At 38.3% G+C, this 25,122-nt stretch overlaps 1 protein-coding gene across 6 annotated transcripts; it reads right to left on the bottom strand.

Annotated features, from left to right (window-relative positions):
- Nucleotides 1–3,144: 3,144 nt before the first annotated feature.
- On the bottom strand, nucleotides 3,145–22,901 carry LOC133517984 (eukaryotic translation initiation factor 4E-binding protein Mextli). 6 transcript variants are annotated; one of them, XM_061851511.1, is made up of 13 exons: nucleotides 22,656–22,900; nucleotides 22,361–22,485; nucleotides 21,973–22,126; nucleotides 21,734–21,887; nucleotides 21,021–21,216; nucleotides 20,185–20,256; nucleotides 18,943–19,003; nucleotides 18,155–18,287; nucleotides 17,643–17,777; nucleotides 17,073–17,268; nucleotides 13,160–13,225; nucleotides 11,511–11,641; nucleotides 3,145–6,817 (listed from the first exon to the last, which is right to left on the bottom strand). In XM_061851511.1, the coding sequence occupies exons 1-13, from the start codon at nucleotides 22,661–22,663 to the stop codon at nucleotides 6,713–6,715; spliced, it is 1,536 nt and encodes a 511-aa protein (XP_061707495.1). In that variant the 5' UTR covers nucleotides 22,664–22,900; the 3' UTR covers nucleotides 3,145–6,712. The 6 variants fall into 6 exon arrangements, with proteins under 6 accessions (XP_061707495.1, XP_061707497.1, XP_061707500.1 ...); XM_061851512.1 differs by lacking the exon at nucleotides 3,145–6,817 and adding an exon at nucleotides 9,953–11,178 and having other exon boundaries at nucleotides 22,656–22,901; XM_061851515.1 differs by lacking the exon at nucleotides 3,145–6,817 and adding an exon at nucleotides 9,953–10,166 and having other exon boundaries at nucleotides 22,656–22,901.
- Between the last annotated feature and the right edge of the window lie 2,221 nt (nucleotides 22,902–25,122).

Here is a 25,122-nt window from a genome sequence, read left to right as displayed (position 1 = left end):
TTCTCGAGGAGTCTTTCAGATACGACGCCGCTCATTACATTTAACAGTTTATTCTGAAGCGGCAGGAAGACAGGGAACCAGCAGGTCTTCAAAAAAGCTTCTTAAAGCTTACCATCAAACGAACCATAGCTTGATTGCCACTTACGTAGTATTAAGAAGAGAACCCCCTAAGGATTAAGCTCACATCTCTGGTGGAAAAGCAGTGTAACACGTACTTTCTAAGTCCAATGATAACGTGCAGTGACGCCATAAATATGTCGAAGCGAACAAGGTGCTACCAAATATCTGAAAACGACTTTATTGTAAAAGCTTTACAGTTCATCATATTCAGATATTTCTAGAACTGTATGTAATGCAGATACAGATATATTTTATGTCAACTGGCTGCAATGTAGCGCGTGTTAATATTTTTTGGACGCAATGGCTTAATAGCTCCACCTGTAAATCATTTCACAAACGGCTGCTTTAATTAAGGTTAAGGTGATATGAAATCTCACACAGTAATAACTATCAGTAGTTTAGAGGGTCAAGCCTTAAGTAATACCTTTGAATGAATAAGAACAATTATCTATTTAGGAGTATATGACATTCCTAATGCTATAGGCATGCCGATACGTTATCTACAATATTATGTATCTAATTCATACTTACACTCTTGCCTAAGCATATCGAGCCAATTTCCGTTAAGCATAACATAATATAATATCATTATTAAATATAAAATACATACGCGAGATCTTTCTCAATCTACAACTTATCAAATCTTATTGGCTAACAATCACTTAAACATCTTCAATATAAGAAATCAGACTCATGTTAATGTTTTGCCATACATCTTGTAAACCTTAATGCCAGACGTTAAGGTCTATAATTGGCCGTGTCACTTGGTGTGTATTAAGTTGTACCGTATTAGTACAATATTAGTTGTAAGATAAAAGTGTGTAACTACTTAATTAAGCTTTTCTGCTATCATGGTGATTTTTGGGTTAACGTTAGTAATTTAAGGGCTACAATTACTGAAGTTCATCTCATCAAACAGGTTTAGAGCCGCCAGTGTTAAAGGAGGAACAGACCTTACACCCCAGCCCCACACTCGACGCATGGTATGGGGAGTATGCCGGGAAGCATGGTGGCTGATAACGAGTACCGTGACCACACTCGTCTCTGCCTTCTTCCCATGCCACTCGTCGAGTATGTGGCCTACGTATTACAGCAGACGAATTCAACTATTTCAAATTAAAATAACCTGTTAAGCCAACATGTCAAGTAGGTTAAGTGGAAAATTGGTAATTTTGGAAACTTTCCGACGGCACATCAGTAGTTACAATTATACATGTAAACGAATACGCTTGCAAAGATTCATTGATCGATGATTTGACAAGTGAAGAAGATGGTGCTGGACGACATCAAATTCTGACAAACAGAGCACATATTGTACAGCGCCATCTATATTAGTTGTCAAATTCATTTTTATGCCGGCTCCACATGGTTGGCAAACAACGACAAACACCTACCACCAAACAACAAACACGAACGTGTGGATGTGGCATGGATAGATGTTTGTCTGTTTTGTTTTTGCTAGTGATCGGCATCGGTGGGTTATGCTATTGCACAAATCAAGTCGTGTTCGACAAACGGGCACGTTCGCCAAGCCTGAGCATGCCGTGTTTGTGTTGGGTGATTTTTGGCGTGTGTTCGGTGTTTGTAGGAAACACCAAGCATGTGGAGCCGGCATTAGACTTCTAGTACCATAGCTACTCCTAGTAGAATCTATTGATGGTAACATAAAACTGAATTTGAAAAACTATCAATTGACTTCCTGATTTATACTCATTCATAGTAAATTGTTAAATTTATTAACTTCTACTGCCCAATCTATGTATTGTCTTGCATTCCAATACGACATTTACGTAATGGTTTCCGGTGAATTTTTGCATTTATTTGTGAAAATTAATAAAACTGGCGAGTCATGTCTACATGATCAGTTGTTGATTATCAATATTAACACTAAAATAGTGTTCCGGTAGATGATAGAAACGATAAGGAGAAAGTACTAATGTATGGGAAGTGATCCTAGACGCCAGCAGAGAATACCTAAATGAACAATAGGCACAGTCACCACCAGATATATCGTAGCGGCCAAGGTGCTCACATATATCTGAACACACCTTTATTGTCACAACGCTAGTGTTCAGATATTTAATATCACTTCCGCCGCTCCGATATATCTGATGGCGACTGTACATGAGAAAGTACTTATTCATGCAGATGGAGAGATTCACGACAGATGCTCAGAGGTCGGCAAACCGCGGCTCATGAGTTGCGAACGATTTAGCCATCCAAAAAACAACCACTTTTTTAGACCAGGACAACTGAAAACAACCTTTGCAGCTCTTTGAGATTTTTAGAACTAATAATTTCTACTAGGTACTTCTTATCAAAATTATGCCGGCACCTGGCCGAGCAAAGTACCTAACCTAAGCATCTGTACATATTGGAGAGGACTATTAGTGCTCCGTGCAAAACTTGTTTAATCTGCTAATATCTTGTAAATTCGTCTAGGGTATCTTATTTGCAGAGCACGCACGAGACATTTAGTGACTGTACAGCGAGCTGCAGAATTGCATAGACACATGAATGGAGTTCAGTCATAAAGTGGTCATGCACTTTTGCTGGGCGTAGGTACATAGTTACTTATAAATGCGATATAATGCGCCCTTCTGCAAGTTTGATGAATATCATAATTTTACCATAATTTTGCCATAACATTCTTCGCTGGACGTTCAGCTCACTTCATTTATTGACAATATCATATGCATTTTGCTAGATGAAGTCTGAAATGTATAAATAATCGTATTAGCTAAATCTGTTGAGTAGCCTGTAATTAAACTGATTTGTATAGCAGTAAACGTACATATTTATTGTTAATTAATTTGTAAATATTAATATAGAGAATAACTAACTTGGTGGCAGTTTTACTTTAGTATTTTTATATATATCTAGTTTTTTTTTTTGTGAATAGCGGAATCACCAATTCCAAGATTTATGAATACCTAGTTACTTTTTGTTACAATTATACTTACCTACCTAGTGATAATGATAGCTGGGAACTACAAGAATTGAATATTAAAAATAAAACGCATATTTATTAGAAAATTTAGTAATATTTTACATAATATAACGCTTTGCCTTGTTTCATAAAAAACAGTGTAAATATTTTTTACATGAGGTGAATAAAATATGTAAATAGGTAAGTACCCCTTGAATGACAATTCTTGTTCCAAGCACCGAGTATATTGTCACCCAATATAAAGGGCCTATTTTATTTATTAATCTACAGTAATACACCTGTGCAGTTGCATTTGAGGACTCCCAAGGGATATCATTAACGTGTAAATAAAAATTAACAAAAAACCTCGTATAACCCATGTTTGATCGAGCTTTTAGCCGAATATATTGAAATGAACAGTCTTCCTAATACATAATATTTCTTTTGTTTTAGACTTAATAGACAATTAAAATAAAAACTGGTATAAAGAAAGCCTGCCAATTGCGATAACAATAAATAGACTCCGATAAGAAATAAAACATTAGTTTAAATAGATTTACGAAATCAACGATTATTTGGTTTAGTGCACAGCAATTGCAATAGTTCTAGTGGTTAAAAATAAATCTAAATCTAAAATATATTTTAATACCGTTATTTTTCTACCAACTCCGACAGCCATTTAATATATATTTATAATAATGAATTGCCAGGCTTTCTTCAAGATATAGCACTTACGAAATAGTGAGAATCGATAAAACTACTCGTCGAGACTAGACACTAATTACAAAGTCTGAAAATGATCACACAGACACTCAAAAGAAATGCATGCATTCGTCTTATAGTAAATGGAATCACTCTGACACCCGGACTCTAGGCCCGTTTCAGTCAATATATACAAAAGTAAATAAAATGAACTCGTACAAAAGATACAGTGTAAACTAGCCTGAAATGTGCTATTTGCGTCGTAATCAATAACCATTCTCTACGATGAACATAATTAAGTATTTAAAAGCAAAAGAGTTTGCTGATAATGTGAGCCTCAAAATTGCATGGACGCTTAATGAATGATTTCATTAATCTTTTTAACGCTTGACATCATAAACAAAAAGGTAACTGACGCGCCAAAATCCCGGACGCAAGCAAGCTAATGTAAACCTTACTTGAAACTGTGAAGGTTACTTTGACAGCGTCAGCTATACACCTATAGTTGTCCCTGGCGTTGTGGGCACGACTAGTTACGATGCCTTTAGTGTTCCTGACGTTCAAAAGGTTAATAATCTTTCCATGCAATTTTGCAGCTCACTGTACGACTATCGTAAACGTTTCAGCACAGTCAGCAACTCTGCAGAAGACAAGACGAAAGATAAGTACCAACAAAGTATCTTACGCCGTGCATTTACTTGTTGCTCTAATGGCATCAATGTAATTTATACGAAATAACCGTCTATTAGGAGTGGTAAATTTTGAGTATTTTGAGCAATGTTGGCCGAACGTTAATTGCAATTAACCATTATAAATTGAACCGTAAACCGAAACGGGTGGTTAATTATTATTAATTGCATTAACGTTTCGGCCAACACTGATTTTGAGTAAGTGAAACATTCTCATTCAGAATAGAATAAATGATACAATGGACCAGAGACGAGTAAATAGATGATTGCTAATCACCACAAATTATTGCCTGCTGAATAGTTTTCAATTGATCGCGATCGAGGTCAATAGCATATACAACACACAACCTGTCTATTAGGCACGGCAGATTATTGATCATATTGGACTTGTACGGTCTATGACAAATTCGTGCTTCGAATTTGAAGGGTAAAATGTTCCATATATCTATGGACGGACAGTTTCTACACTCGATATATATATCGGCAATGACGCTAATGCCCGGTTCACATCTATACCAGGACTGGAATATACTCATTCCAGTGAAAATTCCAGTAGTCGTGACTGGCTATACTTTTCGATTCTTTTTTGGTCTACTTTTTGATTCCAGCTCGCCTAATTTATGTTACCGCTTCAACAAGTCTTAAATGACTGGAATGAATGTAAACGAGATGATCCAGCCCAGCACTGGTTTCGATCACTGAACAGTACCCCTAGTGTAAATAAATTCGATTTCCAAACGTGACGTACGCGTTTGCGTTTAGTCTCATTTTGTATTGGATTTCGAAAGAGCGCGCCAAGCGGGACGTTTTGGAACCTCAAAATCCTATACAAAATGAGACTTAACGCAAACGCGTTCGTCACGTTATGATGTCGATCAAAGTTACACTAGGGGTACTGGAATGCTACTGGCATAAGGGCGCGGACTGGATGCACATTTGGTCGAACGCAATGTATGAATGACCGTGATTTTCCGCTCGACGCGCCGCCAGTCACGTGCGTCTAGTCCGCGGCCTTACGCTTACCTACATTGCAGATCTGAGTACTATACACATCTTGTACAATCAATGAATCTTTGGTGTAGAGATTAGCAACCTTTGACATTTCCTTCTCTGAATGAACGATTAAATAAAAATGAGCGAGGCGACTCTTCCGATTGCGCTCATTTTTATGAAAAATATAATCTCAGGAGATCAACTATGGCTATGAACAGCATTCTGGCCTGAGTGTCCAAAACCTAGTTCAAAGCAATCTTACAACAAGTTTAATGATATGAGGTAAATACTAGTTAAGGAAAAATAAATACCTATACCCTCTAATTTGGCGTGTCAATGCTTTTAGTAAGTGTACACCTAAAGTGCATAAAAAAGGAAGACTAGTGCTGGCGCACCTAGTGGAAGTGGCAGTCAGTAATTCTAAACGGGTTAACATGTTTGTTTACAGTTTACACTTGATACACTTCTCTCACTCATCCTATACCTAATGTCTCTTGTTGGTGCCCCACAGCTGCCCATTGCAAGTTTATTATGCATATTCGCCATCAGATATATCGGAGCGGCCAAGGTGTCCAAAAATATCTTAGCAGGCACTTCAATGTCTTGACAATAGAGGTTTTGTTCAGATATTTTTGAACACCCTGGCCGTTCTAATATTACATTATGGCGACTGTACTAACTGATGCTTTGTGTAGATTTTTTTCTAAAGGTAAATCACTGTACATCCCGCTGTTGGCTTTAGCTTGGATATAGGTTATAAACCATTCCAAATTCTTTATTATGTAGGTAGGACTATTCCGTTCTTTTTTCAGATTAGATAATTTTATAACCTCAAAAGTACTGGTAACTTTTTCCTCCAAAATTAAATCTGAGTAACTATGCACTGAAGTATAGTGTCGTTTACATATTATATTGTACCGTAATATCATATCATAGGAACCCTAGCATTTCGGTAGATGAAGTAAATAGTACCACTACTTTTTAGGTTAAAAAATCTAATTAATTCTAATCTTAAAAAACGGGTTATAGTGTGGACATACTCAACCTTTTTTTCATAAGGTATCAGATATGGGGTCTCAGGCCGCAAATAAACTAAATAAGTAAGTATCTGACTTGAGTACCTACTGATTTGCTACAAGTAGGATTCAAGATTGCAACTTGCAAACCCCGAGCCACACAGATTGAGTATGTATAGATTAGTCAATAATGTGAATAAGAAAATGGCGATGTGTCGTGAGGCATGGGCGAGCTGCTAGACACCGATGTAGGTCAAGTCTGGTTACTCCGGCTCAGGAGAGTCGGGCGCGTCCACGGCGGCCACGGTGGTCCCGGCTGCGGCGCGCACCTTCTTCAGGTAGCTGGCGCTGTCGAACTCCAGGCAGCTCTGTTGATCACACGCGGTTTAAGGTTAATGCGTCATCAACCAACACCCAGAGATATTTCACTCTTCATATACAGCTATTCCATACCGCATTGCTCTAAACACACATGCATTGCACACCTTATGAGCACCAGACAGACATGGCCTCGCCTTGCAACGGTAATGAGTCGGTATAATAAGTCCAGTTTGAGAGGCGTTGCCGCTACCTATAATGGCTAAAATAATAGGTACCGGGTTGATGTGTGCGATAACCTTAAACCGTGCTTACAAGCGCTCTCACCAAAATAATTGTATGGTTTTAAGTTTGATTTCTCAGTTTTCTCCATTTGTCTAAGAAAAATAAAATATACTAAAACTTGGATAAGCCTTTCAAATTGCTCCCACAAATGGATAATCTAGGAAAAAGGGTCCCAAACTGAAACCTGTCATATTTCCACTAAAAAAGCTTTGATAATTTTGACACATTATCACCGATAAATTTAATTGTACCAATAAAAGCGGAGTCCTAAGTATGGTAAGATGTAATGGCAACTCACGTTTACTTCTCTGCGTGCACATAGAAGTAGGTACAGTCAGCGTCAAATACTTTGTAGCAACCAAAGTAGCCAAATAGTTCGGTACACCATATATTTAGTATGGTGTACCGAACTATTTGGCCACTTTGACTGCTACAAAGTATTTGACGCTGACTGACTGACTGTACATTAACAATGAGCTAATGCTAACCTGTGTTCATACAACGCTGTGTCTCGTCATTGTCCTAGATAGAACGATTTATTGTTTGTATTTTACGAGAAAAGCGTATGAAAACTATTATAACTTCGAAACGTAAAATTAGATTTGCTTGATCAGTTACATGCATAAACTAACAATAAAATCATAAACGTATGTAGATAAAAGTATAGCGCCAACTTCGTTAAACCCGTTCAAAAACATCATTTATGAGGCACGCGGCGTTTTATGGAAATTTACACTTTTTATTTACTTCTCCCTGCTTGCACATGCTCCTTTTATTGTAGCACCGACATGGTTGTTGGCGCCTTACCTTTTCCATGGTGCAGGAGCAAAAAATGCTGACGAACGCTGTCATGGATCAAAAGCGTCATACCGTAAATGAAAATATTTTGTAGTCGGCGCAACATAAAAATCGACATTTAACAGTGAGCCAATATTTGAGGTTAGTGATTAGTGACGAATCGACCTTTATTTATATAAAGCTAAAAGCTTCAGTTAAACCGTAGGTCTAAGCTTCATATAAATAAGGTTCAATTCATAACTGACAAATATTGGTTCTTACGTTGCGCTAACTATACAATCTTAACCATGTATTCCAGTAACTCGTTTTCGCGTGATAAGGTTTGGCAGTGATGTGCAAATGATAACCTGTAAACGTGTTATGTTAGTAACGCATGTTGCAACGTTGGATTCATTAGTAGCAAACGGTGCAACAAAGTTAGACACAATGACAAAGGACCACGCTAGAAAATGAAAATTATTTAAGGTATCGGTATTGGTTCGTCTCATTCGGTTTTTCCCAAGTTTTTAAATTCGTCACCCTTTCTTCATTCGTCACTTTCGTCGTTAGTCTTTGTCATCTTTGGTCAATTTTGTTGTTTTTCTTTTTCCGGCTCATTCCGGTATTCGTCATCATCTTTGGGCATGTTCAATGTTAGTCTATCTCTTTTTAAGTCTCATTCGTTATTCGTAATTTTATTTCGACACGTTCGTTGTTGGGCCCATTCGGTTTTTGACAAGTTCTTAATTCGTCTCATTCTGTATTCGTCATCCATTAACAGGGATTAACCTTTTGAACGCTTTAAGTCACAAACCCCTAGGTCCCGGGCGCAAGCGAGCCAATGTAAACCTTAATTGAAAGTGTGAAGGTTACTTTGACAACGTCTGCCATAACACCTACGAGGGCTAATCCAAAAGTTGTTAGTTGCTCCGGCTCTACTCATGCGATTAAAATTGTATTTATACTATTGTAAGGGATTTTTCAGTGCTTATTAAAGTGGTGTAAATACATTTTTAGAAAATGCTTATTTTTGTTTTTATTTTATTTTTACTTCGACGCGTCGAAGCCTAACCATCAGTCATGAAAATCAGTAATTGAGACTCCATATGTGCTGTCATTTTATAGACAGTTTTTGTAAAAAAAAAACAAAGGTTTTTTAGGTGCTACTAATGACGAATCTCGGCCGTTCTTTTACGTATAAATCATTTTGATTGAGTAAATATTATTATGATTTAATAGGTGTCAACAATGAGTCCTTTCATTAAAAGTAAAAAAAAATGATATAAAAATATATATTTATGCATATAAGATTATTTATTGATCTATACATTGGAAATAGCAGAAGAACGATAATAATTGGACCCGGGTAAATTTAAGTTCGATTTTCAAAGATTTCAATACGAAATTCATTTAATTATGCCCAAAATTGCCGTTTTTTCTAAGCAATTCGTAACTCCATACAAAACAGCTTTCAGTTAAAAATGTATAATAAAAAAACTATTTGCATTAATTAAAAAAAATTGATGGCCATAAGTAGCATTGAAATATCCCTTAATAGTATAAAGATTTTTTTATCGCATGAGTAGAGCCGGAGCAACTAACAACTTTTGAATCAGCCCTCGTATAGTTGTCCCTGGCGCTGTGGGCACGACTAGTGTTCTTGGCGTTCAAAAGGTTAACAAAGAATGTGTCCAACATGAAAGAGATAAATTTCAAAAGGACCAAATAAGAAAAATACGAACATAGAATAAGACCAAAGACGATAGTACTGACGAATGAGACAAGAAAGAGATAGACTAACATTGAACATGCCCAAAGAAGATAATGACGAATAACGGAATAAGAAAAATACAAACAACAAAATTGATGAGAAAGACTCCCGACGAAAACGACAAATGAAGAATGGGTGGCGAAAGCAGAATGGGATGAATTTAAGAACTTGGATAAAAATGAATCAAACGACCCATTAAGATACCTTATTTAATAAAGAAATCGAAAGCATAAATAATGATTATGTTATTTACTTATATGAAATTAATATTCTATCATGGTCTAAGTATATAATACGGCGAAGATTTTTGAGGGAAGGAAGAGTTAGTAAAGCTACGAACAAGGAAACACTGTTTTGTTTCATGTTTTATTATGAAATCGAATTGAAAACAAATATGACATAACACTAATAATTTTGTTAACATTTAAGAAAAAACAATACCAATTAAATAAATTAACATTAAATAGAATGTTAACAATGTAATTTGGAACCTCACTGAGATCGTCTTTAATTCGAATAATCCTAATCTTTTTTTACCTGTAACGAACCCCTCTCGAATACCCATTCTGTCCGAGTAGCGTGAAAACGACACAAACATTGAATTAGTAAATTCGTATCTAGTAAACACTTCATAGCATCATTGTCAACAAAGATTTATGTAAACATATGCATATAAGATTTAACAAGTCAAAACACTTAACCAGTAAAACCTATGTGAATTTAATTCTAATAAACATATAAAAATTGTATTAATAATTCTTATTCAGTCTTTGACATTTCTAATCAGATCTTCAATCAACAGGTAATTTAAGTTTCCTAAAAGTAATAATACTTGCGTACATAGTGGTGGGCACCGAGCGATGGCTGCCGCAGCACCCACCGAGATCAGCTTGGAGCTGGTACGTCAGACTACGCTAGAGTCAGTCTTAGTCTCTAAGCTATTCTTACCTACTCTATTTAAATCACAGGACCCTTGAGGTAATCATTAACATTTATACTTAGCATGATTGCTAAAATATTGGAGGAAACGACTAGTTAGTTATTCACAACAACATAAACGTAGAATTTTTAAAGCAATAGATATGTTCAGAATACACATAAACCAGAATTTTGAAGCCCAAAAGCCAAATTGTACATAGGTTAGTATGTGGAGATGCAAACATACAAGCTCAGTGCGTAATTAATTAGTACAATATTGACGCTACGAGTAGGTACATAATTTAAAGCGTTTGAATGTTTTCAGTGCATTCCCAACTTCACCCGGTATCATAGTTAATCTCAGTTGCCGGTCACGGAACTAGAAAACTCACGACGGAACTACTACATCACACCAAAGCCGAAAACATGCAAGCGACTTTACATTCGGACCGATCCGACGCCGGCGGCACACGACCGGGGTGGGATATCAAACTAGCATATAAAAAAAAAAAAAAAACATTTTTACAGGGAAGGTTTGGGTTCGTCGGGCGGCCTGGACGGGAGATCGGGATGGGACCGAGCGGACGGGAGAGGAGAGAGGTTCCGCGGCCGCTAGTAGTCGGCGTCGCCGCGCCCGGCGCCCGCGCCCGCTCCCTCCGGCTGCGGGCAAAGTCCGGCTCTCAGAGACTCTACGGACGAGTAATCGCGGAAGGAACGATCGCCCCCTCGCCGCGCTCGCAAATAAACTCAGAACGCCGTCGAAACGACTTCAAAAGAAAACTAAACTATCATCCCGATAGAAAACTTTCGAATCCTCCCGATAAAAAAAAACACTAGACCGGGGGACGCTGGATCGCTCAGTAGAAGTTGCGGCAGAGCAGCGCGGCGAGGTAGTTGGGGTGGCGCAGCGGCGCCCACACGACGCGGCGCGCCGGCGGCGGCGGCGGCGGGGGCGCGAGCGCGGGCGCGGCGCGGCGCGCGCAGTGCGTTACCTTGCGCGCCAGCTCCGGCGGGAAGGCGGCCAGCCCGGCCGGCGGCAGCTTGCTGAGCGGCGAGTCCGCGTACTGCACCAGCGTCTCGTACGTGTACGTCTGCCGCACGCCGGCGCCGGCGCCGCCCGGCCCTGCGCACCAAATCACCGCTTAGAACGCGACCGCCTCTTACACACGATGCCGGTCGATCGATATAAAGCCTGAAACTTCACCGTAACATATCGACTATAAAGGACCAGAGGTCGTGAAATTTGGACATACCTACCTTCTCACGCAAACCTCATATCATATGCATTATACTTTATCCAAATTCCATAATCCTCTATTGATGCTTATAATAATGTAAACACTAGTGCTTCATTGAATCATTCTTTGAAAACTTTACTACATGAAAGCACCTCAATCCCTCATACAGATTTTGCGGTTTGTGCTTTGTTCAAACGAAACACTGAAAACGAGTGCAACGTAAATATGCTCTGGACATGCAATAATTGATGTTAGGTTATTGAAATTCATTCGCATGTTGTTTAGTATAGGTACATTCTATTAAAAATAACAAGGTAGTAGGAAAGTAATGTTAAAGTACTGGCGCAACCGAAACAGCAGCTCGAAAACAAAAGGTTTAGAAAGGTAACACTAAAATGCTCCGCCATCCATTATCAGCCGGGGTGCATTTACAGGCAACACAAGTAAATACGTAAGTTATTGACTGACTTCTGCATACTAGTATTACTGCTTTTATACGACATGAAGGTACTGGTCAACATGGATGAAATGCAGAAATGCGCGACATGAAAAAACATATGTTACAGACGAATAATTTTACATAATACATAATGTTATTCTTATTCAATCGGAGAACGATCACCACTCCTATAATTAGAGTAGTTAGGATAATGATTATCTTTTATAGTAATAGATATCTTATAACAACACATGTAACATGTAACAGATAACATCTGCAGCCACGATAACAGAGATCACGATTATATAGCCGTTAATGGCGACGAGTACAGAATAAATATTGATTGCTTTCACGTAAAACAGTTAAACTTTATATTCCCATATACAGGTAACCGGAATAAGCGCAAAACACGCGAGAAACGCACAGCGGATACTAATTATCGATTAAACGATTTGCATAACTTTACCTAATCATTATTGCTTTTTCTGCAACCGATTGCAATCTCTGCTAAGTGGGGCGTGGAATGCGGTGCTCTGATCAATTACGACGGACAGGTGTGCTCGAAGGCGAGCAAAAGCACAAATACGAGTTACATCGAGGATGTTTGGGCAAATAATGTTACTGTTTGAAGTCCCCAATCCCCATTGGAAAAGCAAGAGGACCTTCATCCTCTTATGTACATAAACGAATAAGCTGGTGATGATGACAAACGTTGATTCTTGGACTTTGTAAAAAAACTACATCGGACTTTGCTGTCTGTAAATGTAGGATGATTTCATCGCGGTAGGTACGATCCGGCGGCGCGGTACGTACGACGGTTTATCCCAAAAAGTAGCATTGTTCGAGTGCATAAAAACCCACAAGGGTTTAAAATATTGTAAGGATGTCTCCTATAAAAATATATCACTCGGTGTAACTCATATTGGTAGTAATAGTGGGACACGTGCTGCTCAACTGTACTGACCTTGGTTCTTGTCGGTGGAGGCGGCGCGCGAGAAGCGCGGCCGGCGCGGCACCGCGTCGTCGGCCGCTGCGACACACAGCCGTCACACTCGCGCACACCAACACATCACACGGCCGACAACGAAACGACTACTCTACCACGTCATCTTACTTGCAGCTTTCCTTTTAATTTGACACACCAGAGCAACATCAACATGCATTCGAAATTAGTCGAAGGGTCAATGATGGCCACGTTTATAACGTTTATCGCGGAACGAAAAAACTCGACCATCATACCTGGGGAACATTTTATCTTATCACGCACCTTAAAGCATATTTATATTAGGCTACTTTAATTATATAAAATCCTCTCCCATCACGGTCCTATATTAATGTCCTTCCCTTTGATTACACAGAGAAGATTCTAATAATAATTTACTTTTACATACAATGTTTTTACCTTGCTCTTTATTTATGTATTTGCGTTACGATATTAATATTTTTAAAACCTTGAATTACTTTTGGTATGAGATATTAGCCTTAGCTCAGAATTTAGACAAAATAATAAATATGCAAAAATAATGAATAAAGAAAGGGTTCATATAGCAATATATATTTCGTAGCAAACTAAGAAATACGAAGCAAGAAATGAAGAGTAGAGTAGCCGATTCTGTGTTTAGCGGGATGATCGTTACTGATATCTAATTTTAGACCTGCTGGAGTCACGGCAGGTTTGAGCGATCATGGATGATTTGTTAAAAATGTTCCTCGATAGCACGGCTTCTTTGTCTCAACACGTTAAAATAAATGTTGCCCTATCTGGCAGAAAGCATGAGACTGACAGGCAAATGCAGCTTTACCTGCAAAAGCTAAACGAATAGAAATGGAAATCAGTTGTCAAGTGATATTTCTCTTCTCATCCCCGTTTTTCTTTGTATAAATGGTAAAATAAATTCAACAGTTACTTTTCAAATGCAGTTTGGAGTTTGGCGACGGGGAAATGAAAGCAGACAACAGCCAAGTAAGAATGTGAATGAAGAACATTGGATATGGACCAAAATTTAATGGTCTTTTATAGTCAGTCTGTCTCTTGACAACTTACCAAGCTCTTCTTAATATTTTTAAATCAATTGAAAACTTGTTTCCACTTCTCTATCCATTTTTGTACATATTCTACCAAATTTCATCAAGTTTCATGCTCCGTCGGATAGGACGATAATTTGACGCTAAGAATCCGCACAATCGTAGAAATGCGATAAATTTGGAAGACCCGCTACCGCGACCGTGGATTGATGTGATCGAATGTCGATTTGAAAAAAATATACAATATTAATATATCATAATATGAATACCAGATAAATACATATTTATGTCGACGAGTCTGAACACCATTATATGAATGACACACAAACTGTTACCGTGACTATTTGAATGAAACGAAAACAGGATGACTCAGGAGACGTGGAATAACAAGACGTCTTAGAGTCTAAGACTTGGACGAAGGATTTTAAAGGGCTGTTTATGAAAGGAAACATAAATTTGTGTGAAAATAGGGTGACTATAACTAATTAAGTTTATTCCTGATTGCGTCTCTAAAGTCACCCTGTGTGGATAGACGTAGTCATGGCCAACTTCCAAACCTAAATAAAAAACTACATGCTTCAGTCAGTCGATACAATATTGTATACTCTTATGGAATAAGATATCACACTCAAGTCATGCTACGTTAGATTCGAATCTTGTAACGCCTTTTCATGCTATTAAAGTAATGAATAGCATTGTCGACTACTAAGTCTGCAAAAAGAACTAGAATAGAAAGCTGGATTACTGGAGACTAATTAATTTAGGACAGCGGCGTTCATGACAAAATTTGGCTTTTATGTAGTTTCTTTAATAAAATATTTTCAGGATATCCACTTAAGGTCACCTCAGTGGATCACCTACATGAACAAATTGAATCTCGATCTCGCAATTTGAAGATCTCGCGGGGTCTCGCACGAATATTCGAGGTTCACAGGTAGAGATCTCGTTGTCAGGAAAGATCTATTTTTGCTATCTCGGTCGAGATCTCGATTATCTCGATTCATGCTTTCGAGATCTCGAACGGGATTGAAAGATTGATCCGTGCGAGTTACTTTAGTTTGAATAATCTTTTGTACTTTAGATTCATGTCGTTTAGGCAGTTCTATAGTGTGTGGCCGCCATTAGCTGACGATAAAAGCACTGTGGCGCGCTCTGTGTTGAAAAATCGGGCTAACTTAGCGTACCCAATCCACAATTAATTATATGATTTTTGCTCGCTTATCTTAAATTTCTGTATAAGTTGCTCAGTGCTTGTCAGAACTATGAATTGAGCATGTTAGTGTCTCTGCTTACAATTATAATTAAAAATAATTATTACCACTTTTTCTTACTTACATGCCAATTTATACCTATATCCCTTTTTTTTTATTTAATGTTGATTTAATTTTCATAATATAACATGAAGTACCGTATATAAGCAGTATAAGTATCATACGTACGCCTCAGAGAGTTTTGATCAACATAACACATTTTTAATTAATTTGTTAAATATCGATCTCGTAGAGATTAATCTCGATCTCGAAAGTCTGATGGTCGAGATCGCGACACACTCAATTTCGATTCAGATTTTTTGTGCGAGATCTCGAATCGTTAATCTTGGATCTTGGTAAGAGATTGCATTCTCTATCCTTTATCCACTCCCGTCTGCTAAAATCACCCAGGGGTAACAGTGTTTAATGGGATCAGCTGGGATGTACATTTTTTCCATTATAATAATCTAGGTTTAGCTAAAAAATAATACGAGTATCCTTAAGTTTTTTTTTATTTATCTCGCCCTTGATGTATGTAGTTAAAATTAATAATGAATTATTTACGGGTATATTATCTATTTTCTCTCCAAGGTTAAACTGTGAGTACCTTACAACGCGAATGCGACCTAAAAATCGGGCTTGTAATTGTAAAGTTATTAAACACACTTACTCGTAATTGAACACTGGGGGATGGGGGGCAATAAGGTTTGTGAACAGTCAGAAGGGTCTTGTGTATATGTACGAGTGATGAGAGAGAGAGTGAAGGCGAAATTTTGATTTTCTTGATCGATTTAGGCCTTCAATTTGATTTAATAAGTACGAGTACAAAGTTTCGCGCCGAGCGGTATTGCAATTACGTGGTGTTACCTCAATATGTCGAAGGGTGAGCAGTCAAACCTGATGATAAGTCAGGTTTCGTAGTCACCTAGAAACCCTTATAGTTTCACCATGTCCGTCTGTCCGTCCGTCCGAGGCTTTGCTCTGTAAACGTTATTGCTAGAAAGCTGCAATTTGGCATGGATACATAAATCATGCATTGCGACAGTCCGGTAAAATATAATGATAAAAAAATGTGGGTACCTCCTATACAAAATATTTTTTTTGTTGCCGTGGCCTAATGTATCGTTGGATAGGTCTTTCAAAACGAATAAAGGTCTCCAAAAGCCTTTTTTTTTTATAAAGTTATTATTTTCGGAAATAAACACACCGAAAGAAAAAAAATATAAAAAAACGTGAAACTAAAACTTAATAAATGCTTTTAATGAAAACTATAGCGAACATGATAGGTCCAGTCATTATTGAGTTATTGCAAGAAATCTCTAATTAGTAAAAAAAACGTACAAAGGGCTGCAAAGGTGCTCCCTTATGCTTGTAATGTACATGATAGTTACTAATAGCCCCCGTTTAAGTATTTATACTCTGTCTATTCCGATCACTGCATATGATATATAGTTCTAATTTGAATGAAAAAATATCTCAGCTTATCGGATTTGACCGCTCACCCCTCGACGTGTTCTCGGGAGCGGACAAAATAGTGTTACATCTAAGGATTGGAGGGCGAATTTAGTTGTGAAGTTTAACTACGTTCCCTCGGGTACATACCGGGCTCGTCCTGCGCCGACGCGGAGGCGGGCGCGAACACGTCGTCGTCGTGGTCGCCGTTGAGCTCGGGGTCGGTGCGCAGCAGCAGCGCGGCCTGCGGGCGCTGCGACAGCGTGAAGAAGTCGCCCGAGCCCGCGCCCCACGCCTCCAGCGCGCCCGCGCTCTCGAAGTACTCGTCCAGCACCAGCTTCGCGGTCTGCGCACAAGGACCACCCGTCTCCGTTACACCGTGCTGTCCGATTCAACTTTATGGGATCCGCAAACCGATCTATCTCTAACTCTCAGACTGGAACCGTGTATGAAAAGGTTGATTAACGGATATTCAGGTGCCGCTTGCCAACAAGGCGAATTGATTTAGCATGAGGGCTCAGTCACAAGGTATAGCGACTGTAGGATCCATAGTTGTAAATATTATAAAATAGTTTAAAAACCAAATTACATGTTTTTTTTATAAGACTCTCGGAAAGAAAGGGTCAAAGGGAATCCCAATCCCATTCCCATACAAACAAAGCTGGGGACACATTTATAAAGCAAACCTAATTTATTTGATTTTAAGATAAGTAACTGTACCTTGACGAGATCCAGATTCTGCCCCGTGATTTTGATGGAATGTTGACCAAAAGTCACAGTGTATTTATATTCTCCTAACGCTGCGTCGTTCGTTGAAAAACTATGAAGTAAAGCTCGATTAGTGTGTGGCGATTTCTGTAAGAAAAAATTATCGGAAACGTTAGATTTAAAAAGCATTTTAATTTAACACAAACTACAAAACCAAGAATCGCACAAAAGAATGCTAGCATGCTCTTAAGTACGATTCCCACCGAACGGGCGAAGTCTGACCGCATTTCACATTTGTATGGTCGCAAATCGGCTCGATCGGCTCCTTGCGGACGCAGACGGTTCCGGTCGGACTCCGTCGCTTCTGCCATACATAATGTATAGGCACATTGAAAATGCGCTCTGGCGCGGCCCGACTCCAGCCGGGCTTTTATTTCCGGCTGCGTGGTAAGCTAGCTGGCATAGATCAATGAGAGGTCCTAGGTCTTCATTTTATAGTGCTATGAATCTGAAGCGCTCGTTACCTCCCTGGCGCGCGGCTCGTCGTCGGCGTCGTCGCCGTTGTCGTCGGCGGCGGCGCCGGGCTCCAGCGCGCCCTCCAGCCGCACCGGCGACGCGTTGCGCCGGATCGTGTCGCCGATCAGGTGCTTCGCGTGGCTGTCATACAACACCACGTCAATATTCGCTTCCCGGATGATTACCAGTTACAAGGGCCATACAGGGATTGAGCTACACACGACATCAACAAACTGTCCCATAGAAAACTGTCGATCTTTAAGGTGCTGTAGGCTCAAAGAACGGAATTTTTGAAAAATCGTAGCGCTTTGAAAAGACGAACCTACTAAGCCTTAAAGAATGAAGTTCTATTGAATAGCCGGGTCCACACAGGCGGCGCGCTCGAGAGGAAAACGCATGCGCCGCCTCAGCCGAGGCACTTCTACACTGGTCGGTTTGTGCGTGACGAAATTGCCTCGCGCGTATGCTCGCTCTGTGTGGACCCAGCTAATGATGTTGTTGGTTTCGTTATAATCCAGCCTTATGTTTGACAAAATAAAATTACTTTTTTTACATTTTTAGTCAAAACGAATAAAGGAAAAAAATGACCGCGGCCGGCAAAACGTCCCACTTTGTCGCTTGCCATAAGGACACTTTGTCAAGTTATTCGTATAAAGATACAAGCAAATCTCGTACTTATGGCAAGCGACAAAGTGGAACGTTTTACCGGCCGCAGTCACAAATATTAAATACTGTTCAAATCATAAGTATATCATGAATGAACATAAAAAAAAAATCCGTTTCACTTAAAACTTACTTCACATTTTCCTCATTGGGTCCAGTGATTTGGACGAGGCGCTCCTTAGCACCAGGGCTCACTGAAAAACATCCCATGTTTCTATTACAACACGGAATATCATGTGTAATCAGCCGTTAGTACATGTCATGGGTGTTATGAAGTTGGAAGGAGTCGGACCAACCTAAGTGGGCAGCGATTTTGATAGGCCAGACTGTGCATGTGTTAAGTAAACGTCATAATTTGATTAAAGTTTGACGTTTATAAGAACACTTGCACTGCCTGGATTGTCAAAATCACTACCAACTTATCTTGGTCTGACTCTTCAAAAAATTCAATAGCCGGGTCCACACATGGCGATCATACGCGCGAGACAATTTCCCCACGCACAATACGGCCAGTGTAGACGTGCCTCGACCGAGACGGCGCACTCAGGCGAGGAAAACGCGCGCGGCGCCTCGGACGAGGCACGTCTACACTGGCCGTATTGTGCGTGAGGAAATTGCCTCGCGCGTTTGCTCACTCTGTGTGGACCCGGCTATTTAAATAAGTACATTTTTAGGTTGTTGCTGTGAAACATGATTACTGAAAATGCATTTCAATCATGAGGTGCCTTGACTGTTATTGATGATTATTGTTGTTAATAAGACTGCTGTATGATTTTATTAGTAACAAACCCAATCCCCGTGCAAAAACGCCAGTAAAGAAATATTAAATACATGCTTCCACGGAGTAAGTGCCTCCACTATCCAGACTATCCTGTTAAATTAGCTTGGAAAAATACGCCGATCATTTATGTGGCTACCCTTACTCTAAACCAGGGATCACCAATTAGTTTGTCCGGGGTCAGGTTTTTAAAATAAAATGACCACTGCAGTTCGTTTCTACTGGAGTTTAATAAGCGAATTCGTACTCCGCGAACTGCATCTTTCTCTAACACGTTAATTCTCTCGTTGTCGAATTGACGGTAGCAAAAAAAAAAGCGCGGAATATATAATTACGTACCCAGTAATACAAGTTACTGTTTACTTAAGGTCCACATAAAATAGGTCGACGGATCCGGATCACGGTCCGCCATTTAGTGACCCCTGCTCTAAACTAAGGTAAAAGCACTTGCCCCATTAGATGCACGTGATTTTGTTATTTTCACGCAACAGACAGTAGACTAAAGCACAGTCGCTAGAATGTCATTAGATATAGGCAGAGAAGGCAGGAATATCGCAGAGCCCGGCCACCATGCAAGCGCCACTCCGTGGTTCGTACCTCGCTGAAACGATATGATCGTGTCACTTAGCTCCTCGATCATGTGCACCCTCCTGCCCTTGATACCCATCACTGGAACACCACAATACAACTTCAAGTTCGCCGCTTGCTGCCTATATCACTCCTGCTTGTCTTGCTTCGGATTTTTACCTATTATAATTTGACCCCTACGTTTATCACATTTATTCGTAATCAGAGACCGTATTTTTCCGGCAATTTCGACTGAAGCTTCCAGTCATGATGAGTAAATAAAAAATGGAGTAAGTGGCTGATACCAAATGTTTCTACCCATTTAAGGAGAATTATAGACCACTATAGTATTAGAATAATATACCTATAAAACATACATTTCCACATGCGAAAATTAAATTAATAATAATACTATACTTATACTTAAAAATATTTACTTAAAACCATAATAAATTCTACTTGGAACCGTAGGAACAGTAGGCCCCAACCCCATTCTCCATTCAGGAAAATCCTTTAGATTTAAATAAGATAATTTTTATCATTATCAACATGCAAAGTAAGCTAAACAATTGAACAACAGAAAGATAAAAACTACAGACAGAGAAGCATCACATTGTATTTACCATGCATTGTTCTCCCAGATTTATTGACTTAGATAATTAGAATTACCATGCAGAGAATCTGCCTTTTTAGTTTGGTACTTACTAAATAATTTATGAAACTCAAAACAGGTCTAAGGAGCAAATTGTTGGACTTTGCACAAATATATTATGCCCTATGATATACTTTGAACCCATGAACCCTAAAAGTACAGACAACAATTAAAGAGAACATAAAAACCAATTAATTGTTTACAATTGACATACCTTTTCCAGAATCAGCGTTTCGAATAACAACCTCGTCCTTAGAGTAGTTCTTGCCGGGGATTTTGGTGGGTTTGGGGAACTTGCCAGAGGGCTTGATGACCTCCCCCGGCTGCAGCAGCGCGGGCGGCTCGGGCGGCGTAGCCAGCGTCGGGGACACGGACCCGCCCGCGCCTTCCATCGTCGGCACCAGTAGTGGCTGCACATACACCAACAATTTAGACATTGTACTACACAACTATAACCACTGGCTACGATAATTGTTCTGAAAGCTAAGAGAATTGAGAAACAATACTTTTCTTGTAACAAAAAATAAATGGATCAAACTTTACAAAACAAACCTTTCTCAGTTAGCATGCATAAACAAAGTGTTGTACTTCTCAAGTAGGCCACTTGAAATTGTATGGGACAGAAATGTAAGTGGGTTAATTTTTTGTAGCATTAGTTTAGTGAGATGCAAGATCATAATGAGCTCTTTCTTTATAAATAATTTGTTTGCCCACACACAAAATACTATATTTAAAGATCCACAGGGGCCTTTGGGGTTATTAGGATTCACCAAATAATTAAGCAAATGAGAAAACATGATAATACCTAAAGTTAACACTCCAAAGGACAGGATACCATAGGACAAAAATTTAATTTTGTTTGTAGCAAAAATCAATACATCCAGTAAATTATGCATATTACAAGAAATAAATGTAAGAGTAATATACCTCTGCATGTGTGCCCCGGTGCCTGTAATACTGACTCATATAGTCTGAAGTCTGCCAATGCTTAGCACGCAGCTCAATTAACTCAAGAAGATGTAGCCTTGTTTTCTTGTCCAAGCGTTCGTCCTGCGAACCATTGCGGAACACAACAAAATATCTGAAAAAGGAAACAAAATGAATATTTTGTGTTATTTGCATGCTATTTAGTATCAAAAAACTAAAAAAGAGGTCAAATGTTTTACCTATCAAGGAAATCTTTGTAGAGTGCTTCGAGCTGAGCCCCATAAAGCTTTAAGTTAGAATACATGGTAGAGACATTACTTTGAAGCGCACGGTCATAGTTGCCTTGCATCATTTCATATGCCACTGCTTCCGTCAACACTATTAGATCATCCACTGAAAACAAAAGATTGAATGCCAATTTAAAACTCAAATGGAACTCAAACAATCAAGGTTGTCTGGAAGAGATCGCTTACATCGATAAGACTGCCTGTTGCTACCTTTCTTTACATTGTAAATCTGTTTATAATTTGTTTTATTTGTGGTGCAATAAATTACTTACAATTTTGAAGAATACATACCAATGGCAGTCTAATAAGGTTCTTATTGGGATTAAAGAACTATACTCACCAGAGTTTATTTTGACATCTAATACCGAGTTGCGGTTATGAGCAGAACTGGTTGTCGATTTCAATGGTCTGGGCACCTCCAGTTTCTTAACCGTGCGGGTCATTTTCGTTACAGTCGACATGGTGCTGCAAAACAAACAAACCATTTTCATTACATGCCCAAGAAAATATTGGAGCGCCAAGTATCTCTAAAATCGTTGCTAATGTAAAACGCCGAGTGATCAGTGATGAGTAACCTTGTCATAATTATACACAATGAAACCAGCGAATACGATGCGAAATATAAGGGAACTCACTCATCCATGGCGACTGCGGATTGTTGCAGCGTATACACACTAGAACCACTAAAACGCGTGAAAAGTGAAAGTGATGACAATGATCCTAGCGAATAAATTCGGAACAAATCCAATACGTGTTCATTACTCGTTAGAATGGTTTTATGTGCAATAAAAACAGATTAGCTGGAAAAATTTTGACTTTATGGAGATATAATATTTTGCTCGTTGAAAAACATTTAGACAAAACAATTGAATGCCATAGAACACTATGAAAATAAGAAATAAACAAGAAAACTCACCTGGCTACGCCATTAATTCGCAATAAAAATAAAATTGATAGTGTTGTGTAAAAATCGCTAAAATCGCTAGCCTCTCTATTTTCTATATTTGTGTCTAAGATATAAAATAATCTTTATACTTTTCATTATGTTAAGTATTTGGATAAAATTCACCATAAAACTTGTTTTTGAATAAAAATAGGATTGCAAAGTAAAAACCGAAAATATTTATTTACTTAGCCCAACACTACGAAACCGCTAATGTTGCCACGACATAAAAATCTGTTTATTGGTAGAAAATCATTCATCATTGTGTTGCGGACATCCAGTCAACGATATCCTTATGACAGTTTCTAGTTACTAGCTCAATAAAATTAATAAAATCATCAATTCATGTAGTTTTGAAAATTGGTATAGTTATACCTTGTGGTCTCCAGATAAACATACTAAAAGTCCTCGAGGTTGAAGGTACCTTTTTTCAGATTTATGCTCATATCTTGAATATTTTTACAAATAGCATTATAAATGCTTAGGACAAAAAGTTTAACCATAAAATTCCCTACAAATTTGGTTATGTTAATTTTTACTCCACGATCAATACTTTAGGAGCTACAAGGTGTTTAAGTTAACAAAGAGACAAAAAACAGACAATTTAAGAAAACTGCTTTTTTTCGTAATTGTTCATAATAACTTTTTTTTTGTTTAGAATAAGCAAGCTTAGTTACCTGCTGACCAAATATAAAAAAAACAGCTAAGAGCATATCGGGCCATGCTCAGTGTAGGGTTCCATAGTTACCCGTCCGTCAACATAGACTTTTTGTATAAACATAAAAACGGTTAAACCGATCAAGTTTGCCATAGTTTTTCTTGAAAGTCTTTACTAAGCTTTACTTTCACGATTTTTTTCATATTTTTTGAACCCACGGTTCAGAAGTTAGGGGAAGTAGAGGGGGAAACATATTCTTTTTTCTTTCAGAGCGATTATTTCCGAAAATATTACATTTAGCAAAAAATGGTTATTGAAGACCCGCATTCTAAAATAAAAACTAGAAGAAAAACATTTTTAGGGTGGCTTCCCATACACCAAAAGTGGGGATGTTTTTTTTGGGTTCAACCCTATAGTGTGGGGAGTCATTGGATAGGTATTTCAAAACGAATGCGGGTCTTCTATAACCATTTTTTAATAAACGTAATATTTTCGGATACAATAGCTCTGAAAGATAAAATAATATGTTTCCCACTTTACTTCCCCTAACTTCTGAACCGTGAGGTCCGTGAGTCCAAAAAATATGAAAAAATTGTGAAAGTAAAGCTTTTTATAGACTTTCAAGGAAAACTATAGCGAACCTGATCGGTTTAGCCATTATTGAGTTTTTGCAAAAAGTCTGTGTTGACGGACGGGTAGTTACGGAACCCTACACTGAGCATGGCCCAACATGTTCTTGGCTGGTTTTTTTATATTTTGTCAGCAAGTGACTAAGCCTGCTTATTCTAAACAAAAAATTGAGATATGATGAACAATTACGAAAAAGCGACGTTTTCTTAAATTGTCTATTTTTTCTCTTTGTTAAGTTAAACACTTCTACAGCTCCTAAAGTATTGATCGTAGAGTAAAAATAAACATTACCAAATTTATAGGAAATTTTATGGTAAAACTTTTGTCCGAAGTAATTATAATGCTATTCGTTAAAATATTCGAGATATGAGTAAAAAATCTGAAAAAAAGGTACCTTCAACCCCCCTTACACCCTCAGCACAACCCCCACTCTCGAGGACTTTTAGTATGTTTATCTGGAGACCACAAGGTATGGTATAAGTATACCAATTTTCAACACTACACGTATTATTTCCCCTGATTGTCCATATTGAGGTTAATTTTCTTAAGTTATACGGAGATATTGAAGTTTTTGTAAAATGTTTCAAAATTATCGTTTTTTTGTTGTATGCAAAATAGTAAAGTATACAGATAGACGTGTATTTGTAGCTCGGTTTCACTAGTGTACGTTGACTATTTCTATATTAAAATTGAGTTCAAGGTTTAGTAGAAAAGGGTCCTTATGACAGACCATATACAAGAATGATGAATCTGTTGATAAAAATTGTTTAGAAAACTGTAGTTGTAACTGTTTCTTATAAGCATGTTTAATTTATACATAGGTAGACTTTATTTTACGGGTAGGTACAAATTTTTTTCGCTGACGTCAATT

This window comes from Cydia pomonella, chromosome 5 (genome assembly GCF_033807575.1).
Source record: "Cydia pomonella isolate Wapato2018A chromosome 5, ilCydPomo1, whole genome shotgun sequence".
NCBI classification, from domain to species: Eukaryota; Metazoa; Arthropoda; class Insecta; order Lepidoptera; family Tortricidae; genus Cydia; species Cydia pomonella.
The sequence above is the reverse complement of the archived record's forward strand: the minus strand, read 5'-3'. Positions and strand labels throughout refer to the sequence as shown.